General features: G+C 41.5%; 1 protein-coding gene and 1 long non-coding RNA gene across 8 annotated transcripts in view; one reads left to right on the top strand and one right to left on the bottom strand.

The window, feature by feature from the left end:
- CXADR (CXADR Ig-like cell adhesion molecule) overlaps positions 1 to 12,040 on the bottom strand; it is a 56,028-nt gene extending 43,988 nt beyond the window's left edge. The window contains exon 1 of one of the 4 annotated variants that reach the window (XM_019839492.2): positions 6,109 to 6,251. In XM_019839492.2, the coding sequence (XP_019695051.2) occupies positions 6,109 to 6,211 (103 nt within the window). In that variant the 5' untranslated portion in view covers positions 6,212 to 6,251. Of the gene's footprint in view, positions 1 to 6,108; positions 6,252 to 11,869 lie in introns of those variants that run through there. The other 3 variants (XM_011285859.3, XM_045036716.1, XM_019839491.2) reach the window with 3 other exon arrangements.
- A 133-nt stretch (positions 12,041 to 12,173) lies between these two features.
- LOC109503373 overlaps positions 12,174 to 17,130 on the top strand; it is a 132,875-nt gene continuing 127,918 nt past the window's right edge. For all 4 annotated transcript variants that reach the window (XR_006584917.1, XR_006584915.1, XR_006584916.1 and 1 more), the window contains exons 1-2: positions 12,174 to 12,431; positions 12,937 to 12,984. This is a non-coding gene — a long non-coding RNA (uncharacterized LOC109503373). The remainder of the gene's footprint in view (positions 12,432 to 12,936; positions 12,985 to 17,130) is intronic.

Raw genomic sequence — 17,130 nt, forward strand, 5'->3', positions numbered from 1 at the left:
TCTGGGTGGCTCAGTCTGTTGAGCGTCTGACTTCAGCCCAGGTCCTAATCTCGCAGTTGACAAGTTCGAGCCTGGCGTCAGGCTCTGTGCTGACAGCTCAGAGCCTGGAGCCTGCTTCGGATTCTGTGTCTCCCTCTCTCTCTGCCCCTTCCCTGCTCATGTTCTGTCTCTCTCTGTCTCAAAAATAAATAAACATAAAATAATAATAAAAAAAAGGGATGTAGCAATATGCACCCCCCAGAAGAGCCAAAATGATAAAAGGCTTTGATGGGGACATGGAACAATGGAAACTCGCACACTCTATTGGTGGGAGTGTCAACCTGCACGATTAACTCTGGAAAACTGTGCAGCCGTTTCAACTAAAGCTAAACACAGGTATTATTATCTATGGGACCACAGAAACAACATTCACAGGTAGAGAAATGTGTGCAAATGTGCACTGAAACATATGAATGAGAAAGTCACAGCAGCATTTTTCGCAATAGCAAAAAATTGGAAAAAAATGTCCAGCCACAGTAAAATGGGTAAGTCAATTGTGATATCGCCACACAATAGAATACCATGTAGCAATGCAAACAGTCTACAGCTACAAAAAATGAATGATCTTACAAACATAAGTGAAAGTTACACCAAAAAAACCCCCACAAAACATATATTGTATAATTCCATTTCTATAAAGTGTTAATACTAACCTACACTGTTAGAAATCAGAAGAGAGTGAAGAAGTGACTGGAAAAGGCCGGGGACTTGAGATATGTCAGTAGACAGAAATGACACTGTTTTGAGGAACTTGGCTCTCAAGGGTAGAAAGAAAGTAGTGGAGTATGATGTGTGGTCAGGGAAGAGTTGTTGCGAAATGAGAAATGAGGGTTATATTCTATTTCCTACTCAGGGTAAGAATTATACGGATGTTTCTGTTTCGTGATAATGCTCTCACCTGTACACCTGTAAATAATGCTCTAAACTTTGTGCTTCTCTATGCATAAATGACATACTTGAGATAAAAGGTTTACTTTTCTTCTTTAATTTTTAAAATTTAGGTAAACTCTACCCAACATGAGGTTCAAACTCATGACCCCAAGATTAAGAGTTGCATGTTCTACCAACTGAGACAGACAACCCTAAAAGGTTTACTTTTAAAGACATTTTAAAAGAGCTGAATGAGTTAGAGACAAAAGTTACTTTTATTTTGTTTTTGTTAAAAAAAATCACATCCCACTGCTTTATAAATGGACTTTATATATTAAAAAAAAAAAAAAAAAGTCTAGCCAAAGTGGACAATAAAGTCTCTCCAATGTACACAGCTGAGCATCACAGTCCATAAGCAGGACCAAAGAAACTGGCCTGGAAGATCAATCCATATCAGAGATGAGAACTGAGGTCTGACCAGGGGACCCTGGATTATTAAAGAAATTCTTGTTTTAAAGTAACCAGAAGTGGGGTAGAGGGTGGTTAAAGGCCTGAAGATCTCACTGATAGCAAGAAGGTATGACAGAATTTCAGGAAAGCTCTAGGTGCCAATGACCACAGAGTTCAAGATTTCAGAGGAAAAAGTGTAAAGAGAGGGCTACCTAAGTAAACTAGAGAGAAAATCACTGTATTTGAGAGGTCAAGGAACTGCTATGTAAGAATGGTGGAAGAACGAACTGTAAAAATGAAACGTAATGCTGTGATGGGGGCAGGACAGGAGTATGAGGTAAGGCATTTCTCAGTCATTGTGAAGAAGCAACCAGAAGTTTGGTGTAAGGAGAGGGCAGGAGTCTCAAGGTTGAAGGGCTAGGACACAAGGTCGAAGGAGGGGAAAGCAGTGTGGAGAAGCCAGTGGGGCCCAAAGAGAATAACCAGAAAACCATACATTTTTATATCACGTAGCATTTCTACTCTGATCCCCATCCTCCTCTGCTGAGAATCAGAGCTGGGGAGTAAGTGCCTGACTCGCTTCTCTGAACTGAAGCCTTCCTACAGTATCAGAATGGTGTCTTCTTCACATCTTCTGAAGCATCTGGCACAAAACCTCACCCACATGTACACATTATAATCTATTTACCCCCAAATGTCTTCCATAAGAATTGAAGTTCTGAATAAGAAATATTCGATATATATTATAAACCAGGACCAGGAAAAATGTAAATTATAAAGAAAAGCCAGGGGAAATTAAGAAAGTAAACACGCAAGACAGATTTTCTGTCTTGGATTGTGACCCAACCCTTCCCCACCCTCTCTCCCCCCACCCTCTCCACACACACAAATACTCCTCTCAAGAAATTCAAATCTCAACTGCAATCAGAATTAAGTCTAAGCCTTTTGTCGAACTATGTTACCTTCCCCATGTTTTCTAATTTTAGAATTCTCTGGCAAAACAAACGCAAACGGCATATTTTGCCTTATGGGTAAAGTAGATCCATTGCCATAGTGAATACTTTCATCACCTTCACAGAATATGCTGTTGTTAAAAATCTGCCTTTGCCTCCTTGCTCATAAAAACCTCAGGCTCTCTTCCCTTCCTTTAATTAACATGAAACAGGAAAAGTGAGTACACACACACACACACACACACACACACACACACACACACACACCCCTCAGGTGAAATGTGTTAAAAAGATGAGCTCACAGTAAGTAAGAAAGTAAAGAAATAGATATAACAGCAAAACGAGTAAATAATATTATCTCCTTATGGAAAATCCTGAAGGTAAGAAAAAAAGGGTTCATTACAATAAGAAAATCATCTCCGTTGTAAGCATGTCTAACTTGATTGCCTCAATACTGGCATTAATTCCTTTCTAATATCCCAAAGTGAATTCAAATTTCCCTAGCAACCATCATCAGGGGCCATTCTGTCCTTATTTTCCACCTTACCATAAATGCATTTATTGCCCTCACAGGCAAGTTAAAAATGTGATTTTGGTGCATGTATTTGTTTTTTCTGCCTCATACCTAAGATGTAAATGCACATAGCAATCAAATAAGGGCAGCTAATATAGTTTTGTGCATGGGTAACAATTGTTCTCATAATTTCAAGAAAGTTAGCTAGCATGTTACCAATAAGAATACTATGGATACAAATAATAACATAATTATCTCATAAGAACACTACACCCATGTTTGTTCAGTTAGCAGGATGTTCCTAGACTAGTTATGTTAGAAGGTGACTGGAACTAAAGCTTCAAATTCTAGACGTGTGCTGACCACCAGGATAGCTGCTAGCCACATTCGGCTACTGAGCACTTCAGACATGGCTGGTGCAAACTGAGACATGTGTAGGCCAAATACTAACCAGATTTCAGAGAATTAGTGAGAAAAAAAATTTTAATCTTATTAATGTTTAATTTGATCACATGGAACTATTTTGTATATACTGAGTTAAACAAAATATATATTTTCCGAAGAACTGTATCGTCTCACAACTCTGGACTCAAATATTTCTAACAAGGTACAACCTGGTAGGGCTCAGGAGCCCGAGAGCTCCAATTCCATCTAAATCCCACCATCCCTGTAACATCCATAGATATGCTTAAGGCAAGCCAGAAAAAGGAACAAAATATATATTCAAATGAATTTCACTTTTTCTTTTTACTTTTAAAAGTGGCTACCAGAAAACTTTAAATTACATATGTGTCTTGCATTATATTTCTACTGGACAGCACTATTTAGACCAATGTGAAAATTTATTGGACTTAATTCCTATAAATTAGAGTAATACAAACTGTTCTTCCTACCCCAAGGATGTCAGAAGAGAAGACCCAAATGAGATGGGTGTGAAATTGTCTTAAAAAATAAGGTACTAAAAAAAATAAAAATTAAAAAAAAAAAAAGGTACCTGGGTGGCTCAGTCGGTGAGCATCTGACTCTTGATTTCAGCTCAGTTATGTCTCACAGTACGAGAATTCGAGCCCAGCGTTGGGGCTCCTCGCTGACAACACTCGGAGCCTACTTGAGATTCTCTCTCCCTCTTCTCTGCCAACCCCCACCCCCAGCTCGAGCGCATACTCTCAATCTCTCTCAAAATAACTAAACTCAAAAAAATATATGGTACATCATAACTATGCATCGTGGTTCAGTGTGATGGTCTATAGTGACCACAACATAGCACTGATTCAAATTCCAGTCCATGAAGTTATACAAACAATGCATATATTGGTATCTTTTATTGTAAAATATAAATTTAAGACTTCTATAATGTGTTTTTTGAAATAAAATATACGTGTATATTTAGCAGGGGGAAAAAAAGGTACAATCACTTTTCCAGCCCAGAGTTACCAGTAGATTCTAAAAGTATCAGATTTCACATTGTGCCACCAAGTAGGTTAAAGACTCTTCTCAATTCTTACCGTACAAACTACCCAGGGCACAAAATACTCAAGAGTTTTTGTCTGGGCCATTAAGGAAAACCCCCATGGGACTCGTCTGGTATTCAAGAGTTCAAAGCTCTCTTCCCTGGGGAATCCAAGTGAGCCTGAGAGGGTCAGCTACAGTCACTCTAAGGATTTAACAGAGATGTGGCTGAACACATTTGATTCACTGTATCTGAATGTTTCTTGAGATTCCTTGAGAGCATGTGATCTGTGCAGCCAAACTACCCTCCCTTTGGAGAAACCTGTAAAACTCACACAAAACATACATTTACACTATAAAATGGTGAGGTCGTGATTACAATTAGTTACTGTTTCTTCTTAAAATCTAAACAAATTTTTATGTCTTAGAAGTAAATTAAATCAAAGCCATTCACATTCCAACTTATACCTCTGAAAGAATGAAAGTGATTTCATAGTTTCACAGGAAATTTGCAGTCTCAGTTAACCAATTAACAATGGTAAATTTGACTGTTAATCCTTTTTCTCACCAACTATCAAAGGACAAACTAGACCATGCCTTGATCTCATACTTACCCTAAAATAGACTATTATCTCCCTCCCTTATCCTACCTTCTCTTTGTCAACAGGGCAGACCACAGTCTTTTCTTCTACAGCACACTGCTAATTAAAATTGCAAATAATGCTGAGTCAAGTTAAGGCCTTTAATGCTTAAACTCTAATTGGCTAACTCTTTATTAGAAACCAGGAAGAGTGAGTCAATGAGGTGAGGGAAGAAAGGTGACAGAAAAGGCCTGTGCAAAAGCACAAAAGAGAAATTGTCTCTTTAAGTCACCATTTCACCAGTGAATGTAGAAACATTTTCAGCTTTCTTTGCATTTTTACAGAGACCGTAATGGATTCAACAGACTGAACAACTTACAAAGCAATACCAATAATAGACCCCCAAAGAGATCACCAAACCATGAACTCCAAACCAGCTCCCCCAACAGCTCACTTCACCATGCCAGGGTGATGTTTTCCAACCCCTTCACATTCCACTGTTTGTCATTTCCGCACCCCCCCCCCAAATGTGGAGTAGAAAATGAGTAGGGAACCACCACTAGAAAAGGTTGTTGCTTTTTACTTATATTTCGCACCACACTCCTAATAGAAACCAGTCTAATTCCAACACCAATGTAACAATTATTCTAGAATATTAGATTTGTTTTCTTAAAAATATATAAGATAGATGAAAAACAGCAGGATAAAGCCATAAGTTCTTTTTAAATACACAATTTTTAATTATGTTCTGGGTTACTTTATCATTTTACAAATGTATTTTTTTAATGTTTTATTTATTTTTTGAGTGTGTGCGTGCATGAGTGGGGGAGGGGCAGAAAGAGAGTGGGAGAGAGAATCCGAAGTGGGGTCTGCACTGACAGGGTGACAGCAGCAAGCCTGATGCGGGGTTCAAACTCATGAATGGCAAGATCATGACCTGAGCTGAAGTCAATTACTCAACTGGCTAAGCCATCCAGGCACCCCATGGGCTAGTTACTTTATCCATTTCTTGCTGGCCACCAAATAAATGAACCAAAAGTTCCCACTATCAATTCTTGCCTTTATTTAATTACACCTGATAATGATTTGTATAAAACAGAAGAAAGGTAGAAACAACATGATTGGGAGAACAGACTGCAACAGGATATTACAATGAGACGGTGTTAACACAAATTCACTCCATTACCGAGCGCAGGGCAAAACAGACACACACAGCTTGCCTGTGCAGGGTACGGAGCCCAGCCCTGCTCACCTCTTCTGTGAGGAACATACTCTTGATCTTCAAGTGCTCCTTCCCTCCAGGTCTTTTTCCACAAGCCAACAAACATCAATTCCTGTCTAGAACATTTTCCCATTTAATTAGCATGGGCTGTGCATACACTGGGAACAAAATATGGAATCAACAGACAATCCTTGACATCATGAAATGTACAGTCTGGTCAGGAAAAACAATTACAATAAAGGCCCACCTGATAAACATTAGAACACACTCCAGTAATGTGCTTGGAGTAGGGAAAAATCACTTAATCAAAGGCCAACGAAGCTATTTCAACCATCTTAAGAGGTGATAACCTGGACTACGAGTAGTGGCTGGAGGGATACAAGTGACTTAGAAAGTGACTGGATGTAAGCAGATGAGAGAACAGGAAGAGTCAGTAAGGTACCCAGATTTCTGCCTGGGTATTTTGCTAACTGAAAAAGCCACTTAATGGGAGAGGGAACAGTCGTTATGTAGACAGGTTCAATTGGAAGCACCTGCAGAAAGTCGAAGCAGGGATGTCAAGTGGGTGGTTTCAAATGAGGGGAAAAAGCTTGGGAGACAGACTAGAAATAGATTGGAAGCTGTCAAGACATAAACGCTAACTGAAGCCATAAACTGAGGAACCCCAATATTTAAGGTACAAGGAGGAAATGGTGCACAAAGGAAAATAAGGAACAAGGTTCTAAGTCTGGGTGGCTGGAAGGTAAGGGAGTCCTTAGCTGCTTACCTTCTGCTACTGTCCCTTGGAATGAAGGTCATTTGTGCAATGTTTCACTGTCAAGACAACTGCAAACGTTAAGCATGTTTTTCATTCTTTACTTACCTGATGCCCACTCCTTAATATATGAAAATCCAGCTGTACTCTATCCCCTACAGAAAACTGTCCTCCTTATGGAATCAAGAACTTCCTGAATGTCGCCAATAATCTCCCAATGGTAAGACCCACTGGCCTCATTTCTACATCAGTTTCTGGGATACCCTCATCCCACAGTTCTCCTACATGCCCCCCCCCCATCACTCCTTATTATTCACCCTGTTTACTTATTAGATGTTGATGCTCTCCAGTGTCACATTTCACCATCTCTCCTAGTCCTACCAGCTTTTCCTGGTTAACCTTACACAGATGCCACCTATCAGTGGTGATTCTCAATTCTCTATCACCAAACTTGTCTTTCCTGAGATCCAGTCCTTTGTTTCAATCTTCCTAATAGGTATTTTTTACCTCCATTCCCTTCGGGCTCCTCAAATATCACCTGTCTAAACTTAAGCTCATTGGTCATTTCCCCTAAAACTTGCTCCTTTTTTCTTTACCCTCTGTTGGTTAGTGACTTCACCATTCTCCCAAAGCCAGAAATCTTACTGCTTCTCTCCAACTTTTTCTTGCAACCAACCAGGTATCAGGTTTCACTGCATTTCTCTTAAAACTTTTCACACCAGAGGAAGCCCAACACAACTCTTGTGTTTTTGTTTTTGTTTTTTTTTTTAACAGGGACTGCACTGCTTATGTGTAGATCATCCTAGATAGCTTCCTGTATCAGATCTATTGGTTCTATCTGCCTCCAGAACTGCCTCCAGGTTCATCATTCAAGAGAATAATCTCAGTGTATAATCTCACTTTTTTAATGCCTTCACAAGTTTCTTTGTACCAAGGAGGGTGGCAGCACTTGACAGCTATCCATCATCTTCATCTACTAAGCTCCTGGCACAGCCTTAGATCTTCACCCACCCACAGTGTGGGTCACTGGTTAAAAGGCAAAATCTCAGGCCTCACCCCATACTTTCTTATAAGAAAGACTCAGGCACACATCAAAACTTTGAGAAGTGCTGGTTAGATGCTCTAATGCACTGAATTTCTCACCTCTCACAATACATTATATCCTTTCAGAACTCCAAGACTTTGCAAAAGCTGTACCATCTGCTGGGAATGTCCTATCAAACCTTTGCACCTACTACTGTAAGGGCGCCTAGTACAGGCACAGTACATAGTAGGCCATAAATATTTGAATGATTGGATCATTAATCAATTAATTAACGGATGAGTTCGGCTCCAGACTTGCACAGTGTAAGGTACTGAAGTGCATTCGGATGGAATGTGAATGTTAAGCAGTTGGAAACAGCGGCCCAGAATTCAAAGGAGAGGTAGGCTGAGCTGGCACTATTTTTAAGTCATTAGCAACTGTTTGGAGGTTACAGTAATGGGTAGATGAGGTCACCCAGGTCTAAGATTGAAAGAAGAGGACTATGGGCCAAATCTTGACTAAGGCTGACATTTTAGGGACCTTCTGTAGAAGTCAGTGAAGAGCAAGTTAACAGGGTGGGAAAGAACCAAAAAGAAGTTCCAAAAGATAAGCGGATTTGGAACACGGTGATTGTTACCTTTGGCAACTAAAGTGGAACAGAACAATGAGATCAAAGATAAAGCAGAAGCTTAACTTTAGACTAACAACTGAATGAGACAAGGCTACTGGAATGATCACTAGAAGGACCATCTTTATTTGATGAGAAGGGAAAGAGAGAGAGAGAGAGAGAGAGAAATGGAACCGATGAGAGCTACGTCATACACAGGCGTAGTGGTAAAAAAGCTGCAAACTTTTAGCCACACAATATTGCTGAACATTTGCTATTTGCCACATACCACAAGCTAACTAACACTGGGACTGTAACCAGAACACAGGTCATGCCCCTGCCCTCTGACCTAATGCAATGAGATAAACTGAGTGACTGACGGACACCCCACAACGAGCAGGGTAAGGAGCCAATCTAACGTGGCTTGCCTCTGAGGAGGGGTGGTTGGTATAATGGCCAAAATGTGAACAGTAAGAGACATATATAGAGGAGATAAAGTTCCCACTTAATCTTCATATATTTTATGCAAAAGAAGACTTCCGGAAAGCAAAATGATAAACATTTCACTTTGCTCCTCAACAACTCTGCGGTGGTAGGATCCCTACTATTGACACATAAAGCAACTGAGGCACACAGAAAGGACAGGGGCCTGCAGCCATCAAATGACTAACAAGCGGTAGGTAGACAAGTAATTTTTAGTTTCACTCAAGCTGACAGTGTGAGAAACAGCAGCCCCCCAAACATTAACAAGATCCCCAGGTGATGCTGATGCTGCTGGTACATGGGCCACGTCAGTTTTACAACACTAAGCCCTGACTCCCCGTGTCTTCATAATGGTGCCAGGAAGCATTCAACGAAAATCAAAAAAGTAAAGGGCTAATAACAGAAGACTTCAGTATTTGGCACACAGCAGGTTCTTATTACATGACAGATAAACAGTGACAAAAATTTAGGATGTCAATCAGAGGTAATCAAAGAGGAAAGAGGCAAAATAACATGGTGGTAAGAGCAAGGATTAAAGAGGAAGTTTGTGACCTTGGCAAATTAAGTTACATAACTATTCTATGCCTCAGTTTCCTCACATGTACAATAGGGATCATTGTAATACACACCCTCTAGGGTTACTAGGTAGATGGAGTATATGTAAAGCCCTTAACAGTGTCTGGCATTTAATAACTGCTCAATCAAGGCTTTAATTTTACTACGATTGCTACAGCTATACTACCACTGCCACTATTATTAGTGTGACTTAGGTAGTATGACTTGCTGCTGGGTGGGTAATAAAATGCATCAAAAGGACTTCCACTAGCAACCAGAATATACCACAAAACGCTTTACAACCCATATGGAGACAAATCTAGAAGAAAAATAGCACTGCAATTTTTAATCTGTAAGCCTCCTCCACTCTGTTTTGCCAAATGTAGAAGCCAATCATGTTACCACCCAAACCGAATTCATAGCAACGGACTTCTAAAATGGCAAAGAGTATCTCAAGAAATACTCGAAGCCATACATCAGTTACATAGTTTTTGAGTTGTTCCCTAAGCTGGGAAATTGGAACTAAAAATAGTTGTCTTGTTAAGCTAAGGACAATAGTCCTTAAATGAGAAGTTCATTGTGCCTAACAAAGTGAGGCACCCAGAAAAAATGAAATCCAGATAATTAGTTGGACATCCCCAGGGGGTGAAAAACAGAATCCTCTTCAGGGCGCCTGGGTGGCTCAGTCGGTTAAGCAGCCAATGTGGGCTCAGTCATGATCTCCTAAATTTGTGAGTTCGAGTCCCACCTCAGGCCCTGCGCTGACAGCCTGGAGCCTGCTTCAGATTCTGTCTCCTCCTCTCTCTGCCCCTCCCCAGCTCGCACTCTATCTCTGTCTCTCTCAAAAATAAATAAACATTAAAAAAATTTTTTTTAAATCCTCTACATTGTTTATGTTATTCCACTTTTCTGCTCTAAATGTAGCCTAAAATATTCTTCCCATAGAGAACATGTGTTCTCCACTTCAACTTCAGCTTAGTCGTTGACAAAACAAAGATGGGAATGTACCAAGTAAACTGGTTACTGACCATCTTTTGCAGAAGCTTCACTTTGGAAATTTCACCCAAGTCTAAATGATATGTATCAAAAAGGTGGAGGTGGTGCTATAGTCTGAAGATTAGACTTGGTAATAGAATGTTGATCCCAGGAGTAATGCTCACAGATGTGGCATCTAACAATGGAATTAACATTTCAACAGGAAACGGAGAGCCATCCCAACAGAAAGGGCCACCCGATCCTTTCGGGCTTAAAAAAAAAAAAAAAAAAATCCTTCCAGAAGCTACACGAATGTGTCTCCAGGGTCCCACCTATGGATTTTTTTTTTCCTTTAATTAACAATTTGGTTCTAAAATACAAGTGCTTACCCTGACAAACAAGATCAGGTAGTTAAAACACTGACATGAAAACAGATCACTTAAAGTGTGAAATGATTGTGCCTTCTAATAGTCCACGCATTTTTTAAATGCCTTTTTTCCCCTCCCGAGAAAGACGCAGTCGAAAAATGTACTTGGCGAATCCTTTAAGAAGTGCCCCGTACAAGTCATCCCCTCTTATCTTCAAAATGAATTAACTCATCATAAATTCAAACCGAGGTTACGAATTTCTCCTTTGCACTTTGCGCCGGGACTGCGGAAACCAAAACCGCATTTTTTATTTTTTATTTTGCTGGAATCTACTTTTGATTTAACACGGTCTACTTCGTCGAGTTACCTTCTAGGTAACAGCTCGTGGTTGGGCTCTCCTCTTCTACCAGACCAAGAAGGCTCAGGCTACTGTTCGTTCAGCGCCTCTTTCCTAGAGGTAGCCTGGACGATTTGAGGCACTGAAAAGCTCGGTGTCTATTTAATCATGGCGTTTGTAATTCAGCCTCCCCGTTTGGACTGCTCAACACCTGCAAACTCGCAGCCCAAGGCTTTGGAAATCGAGTAACCCTGGACGGACACAACACCGCGGCTAACAAGGGAAAAGGCAAGCGCGAATAAAGCAAAGCTTGCACCCGCAGCAAAGAATGGTCTGGGAGAGACGCCAGGCGCATCCGGCACGCCGCGCCCACCACCCGCGCCCGAGTAGCCCCTGTACCGCCGCCCCTCATCTCCGGGCTCGGTCCCCACCATCTCCAACTCCCCCCGGACACTTCATGCCCCTGCATGGCTCTATTCCGAGCCATTCCACCTTCCCGGCTCGCACGCCCGGCTCCGCAAACCACCCCATTTTGATACCTCCCGCACGGCCACCACTGCCGCAGCGCCCCCAAACCGCACCCGTCCCCTCCCCCACGCCTCATTGTTCCCGGGTGGCCGCAGGCAGCGAGCGCCCCAGGGCGGTGCCGGCAACAGGAACCCTAGGAACTGAATTGCCCCCCACTCACCCGCGACTCCCCACAAGACGACGAATCGCAGCAGAAGCGCCATGGTGGCGGCCCGGCCGTGGGCGGTGACTGAAGGTAGGCGGCTCTCACCCGGGGTCTCAGTCACCCTGCGCCTTGCGCGCTCCCGACTGGCTGGCGGCGGCTGCACCTCCGCACCCCCGTCCCACTCCACCCTTGCACGGCAGGTGAAATACGTCACTTCCGGTAGTGGCTGAGCCCCGCGGCGCGCGCCGGCTCCGCCAAGAGCGTGGGGTTGCCGTGGCAACCAGTGCGGACTGCCCTAGGGATCCTCTGGAATAGAATTCCCCGGCCAGCTGCGCTCTGTCTTGGGGGTGAGCCGGCAGCCATTCCCCCCATGAGCCCAGGTCCCCGCTTCAGTGCCTTTAGTTAAATCAGGGTGTGTGCACTAGGGTCGAGCAGGCTCTTTTCCCCAGTTGCGGTCGCGCCCTTGCTCCAGGATGAGGCACGGAACGACCCACGCCTGCGGTCCTGCCCCGGGATCCTGAAGGGCGGCAAACACGGTTGGCCCCGCAGGCGCTCACCCCGCCCTCCCCTCTGGCTGGTACGGAATGAGGGGCCTCCAGCCACGAGTCCCACCTCTGGCGGTTTGCTGCGAGGTCTCCCTCCTAAGGCTGTGAGGACCCAGAACCAGGCAACCCACCCTACCCCGGGCATTTGCTCCCATATCGTTGAGTCGGTGGGCTGATGCGGAAGGCTCGAGAAGGCTTTTCCCTATCTCCAATAATGACCGAACCCCTCAGCTGCAGCTTCGGATTTGGGAAATATCTGGACCGGTGTTTTTGACCCTGTGTATTTAAAGGTTATTCTAACCCTATAATTGGCCATCGTGGACCAGTGAGCTTTAAAAGTGAGGCTAAGTAGGGGTGGTTAAAGGCTGGAGGCGGTGTTGGGGGGACCAGCGAAAGAGATTTTGAATCTCCTGGTCTGCCCTACAGTGTCACTTCCTGGAATCCTCCATACTTGTTCTTGTGTCATTTGTGTTCTCAGTTGCCCTTTCCAGATAGGGTTTGTATATAACTGCTAAGAGACTTTTGTGTTTCCAACAGTTCCCTATCTGGAGTGACTTAGAGGAGAGAAGCAGTGTGGTGCAGTGGGTAAGTTCTTGGGTCCTGGAAAGGGACAGTTAACTGGGCAAGTGTTTTGGAAATACACCTAGCTATGACAATTAGATGAGATACGGCACTAAAAGAATATTTGGCACTGTGCCTGGCACATAGTAAATACTCAGTCAAATGGCAGCTAATAGCACAGAGTGCTTCAGATCCCCTCTCCCTCTCTCTCTGCCCCCCCCCTCAAAAATAAACATTTTTTAAAGTGGCAGCTAATAAAGAATAATATTGGAAAATTCTTATTATTTGTTGAACCAGCAAAGAGAAAATAAATCAGTTGTTGGTAAGACCAAAGTTGCTCAACTGCAATTTAGCCTCGTGGTCGGCTATACTGACTGCATATTAAAATGATCTAGAGGGGGCCTCCCTGTCCCTGTCGGTGGAGCTTGGGACTCTTAACGTCAGGGTTGTAAATTCAGTTTCACTTTGCATATAGAGATTACTTTAAAATAAAATCTATGGGGCGCCTGGGTGGCGCAGTCGGTTAAGCGTCCGACTTCAGCCAGGTCACGATCTCGCGGTCCGGGAGTTCGAGCCCCGCATCAGGCTCTGGGCTGAGGGCTCAGAGCCTGGAGCCTGTTTCCGATTCTGTGTCTCCCTCTCTCTCTGCCCCTCCCCCGTTCATGCTCTGTCTCTCTCTGTCCCAAAAATAAATAAAAACGTTGAAAAAAAATTTAAAAAAAAATAAAATCTATAAAAAATAAAATAAAATCATCCAGAGAACTTGTTCAAAATACCAGTATCTGAACCCACTCCAGTGATCCTGATTCAAAGGGCCTCCAGTGGAGTCGTGACTGATCTACGGAGGAGAGTTCAGAGTAACTGCTAGGGATTTCCTAGCAGAGGAAACAAAAATTCTACCTGATATAATTAAAGGTATAAAATATTGGGAACTTAAATTTTTTCTTAACACATTATAGTTCATGAAATTAGAAAAGAATAAATATTAAAGTTGTTCATATCTATTTCAGACTGTTATATGAGAATTTCTCTAGTATTAATCACTTCAAAGCAGCAACATTTATTTTAAGTGTCTCTGGTAGAAATTAAACTTACCCTTCATGGGTTATCTCAACCACATACTAGAGGAAATCTTTTGAAATTATCCAGAAGGATTTTTATCTTAACATTTTCCTTCTAGTACTTTTTTTTTTTTCAATCTTTCCCTTTTGCCTCCTTCTGTGGTAGACATTTTCATACCTATCAATCACTTCTTACTCTGTATATTTCTAGGCCAGAAAGGCACATTATTTATTCATCTTTGTCACTCTAGGAAGCCAGCCCATAGTAGAATCTAGTATTTGTTGAACTGAGTATATTTAATTCATATGTTAATATGTTGATGTATGTTAATAAAAAGTATTTAAATATGTATACAATAACTCAAATCATCACATCTGAATATGTCTTTTTAGAATGCACCTTTAAAATGTAAATTTTACAAAATTAATGTTTTTTTATTGGTTGGAGGTTTTTTTTAGTTTTTATTTAAGTAATGTCTACACCTCACATGGGGCTTAAACCCACAATCCTGAGATCAAGCGTCTCATGCTTCTCAGACTGGGCCAGCCAGGCACCCCCAAAATTAGTGTTTTACCCTTCATTAGGTTACTGAACACAAATTTTTCCAAGTATATCATCTCTAAGATTTAAGTAACTTTGAAAGGAGTAATTTACCTTATTCAGGAAACTATTCTTTAAACAATTATATCAAAGATGGGGGGGGAGGAAAAAAGTTAAATGAAGTCATCTTTACACTTTGGTTTACGACTATATTATTTCATAAAAACAGCAGCTAAAATTATGCCAATATCTGAAACTTATTAATACCTTTAAGAAGCCTTCGTGGCTAAGGGTGCCTGGGTGACTAAATTGGTTAAGCATCCGACTTCAGCTCAGGTAATGCTCTCACAGTTCGTGGGTTCAAGTCCCATGTCCAGCTCTGTGCTGACAGTTCAGAGCCTGGAGCCTGCTTCAGATTCTGTATCTCCCACTCTTTTTGCCCCTTCCCCACTCACACTCTATATCTGTCTCTCAAAAGTGAATAAACATTTAACAAAAAAAGGCTTTGTGGCTATAGTTAGCTTAGAAATTATGTATACAAAACTGTAATGAGATAATGTCATTAAATATGGATCATGCAAATTATTGACCCTTTGATATATTTTTCTAACTCTTTATTATAGAGAGAGACTGCACGTGTGCTCACGCACACACACGCACACACACACACACACACACACACACACACAGGAGAGCAGGGGAGGGGCAGAGAGAGAGGAGAGAGAATCTCAAGCAGGCTCCATGCTGTCACCACAGAGAACGACTCAGGGCTCAATCCGAAGAGCCTTGAGATCATGATCTGAGCCAAAACCAAGAGTCAGATGCTTAACCTTTTAACCCACTGAGCCCCCAGGCGCCCCTGGTTATTTGATTTTCAAAACAAGCTGACAATAGTGCACAGCCATTAAATGAATTGTCCTAGTTTAGTAAAGCACCAAGCATTCCATATTGTATAGCCTCTAAACCAGCAGAAAGGTGATTCTTGGTCTGTCAAGAAGGTGATAATTGTGGAGACATAAACAACTATGGTTAACATAGCATATGTTCTTACGAAGATTTCTCAGCAGCAGTGAACTTGTCAACACACTGAGAGATGATTAAAATCCTATGAACACATTCAGAGATTGACTTATTCATAAGAATTAAAGGATTTTTCCCTGTTACCAACCTGGACTATGAAGGCATGTAAAGCAAGAAACTTTCTTTCATAGATGACACTGGCTGATTTTTATATTTTCTGGAAAATGAAATGAAGGTTTCTGGTGCACCTGCCTGCCTCAGTCCAGAGAGCATGCAACTCTTGATCTCAGAGTCATGAGTTCAAGCCCCATGTTGGGTATGGAGCCTACTTACTAGAAAAAAAAAAAGAAGAAAAAAGAAAGAAATGAAGGTTTCTCACAAGTGTTCTACTTGCAATATCAAGAACATGGGTTTCATGGGTTAATACCATCCAAGACATCTATTTACCCCTGTGCAAATGAATTTATAAATACATTTTTAGTTTAATGCCATGTATATAATATTTAGAAATCAACCCTTAGTCAGTGACCTAGAATTTTTTTTTTTTTTATTCCCAATAATGTGATTCCAGAAGGAATACACAGGAGTGGTAAGTTTAGGGGCACCTGACTGGCTCAGTCAGTGGAGCATGTGACTCTTGATGTTGGGGTTGTGGGTTCAAGTCCTATGTTGGGTGTAAAGATTATGTAAAAATAAAATCTTAATACTAACAAACCAGATCCAACAATACATTAAAATAATTATTCACCACAATCAAGTGAATCCTGCGATGCAGGGCTGGCTCAATATCTGCTAATCAATGTGATATATCATATTAATAAAAGAAAAGATGATAACTATGTGATGCTCTCAATAGATGGAGAAAAAGCATTTGACAAAAAACAGTACTCTTTCTTGATAAAAACCCTCAAGAAAGTAGGGATAGAAGGAACATACCTCAGGATCATAAAGGCCATATGCGAAAGACCCACAGCTAATATCATCCTCAGTGGGGAAAAACTGAGAGCTTTCCCCTTAACATCAGGAACATGTCAGGGACTTCCATTCTCACCAGTTTTTCAACATACTGTTGAAAGTCCCAGCCTCAGCAATCAGGCAAAAAAAGGAAATAAAAGACATCCAAATCAGCAAGGAGGAACTCAAACTTTCACTCTTCGCAGATGACATGATATTCTGTGTGGAAAACCCAAAGACTCTGCCAAAAAACTGCTAGAACTGATCCATGAATTCAGCAAAGTGGCAGGATATAAAATCAATGTACAGAAATCGGTTGCATTTCTATACACCGAAAATGAAGCAGCAAAAAGAGAAATCAAGGAACTGATCCCATTTACAACTGCACGAAAGACCATAAAATACCTAGGAATAAACCTAACCAAAGAGTAAAAAACCTATACACTGTAAACTATAAAAAGCTTATGAAAGAAATTGAAGAAGATCCAAAAAACAAAACAAAACAAACAAACAAACAAACAAACAAACAAGGAAAAACATTCTATGCTCATGGATTGGAAGAACAAATATTGTTAAAATGTCAATACTACCCAA

The sequence above is a fragment of the Felis catus genome, chromosome C2 (assembly GCF_018350175.1).
Source record: "Felis catus isolate Fca126 chromosome C2, F.catus_Fca126_mat1.0, whole genome shotgun sequence".
In the NCBI taxonomy this organism is placed as follows: domain Eukaryota; kingdom Metazoa; phylum Chordata; class Mammalia; order Carnivora; family Felidae; genus Felis; species Felis catus.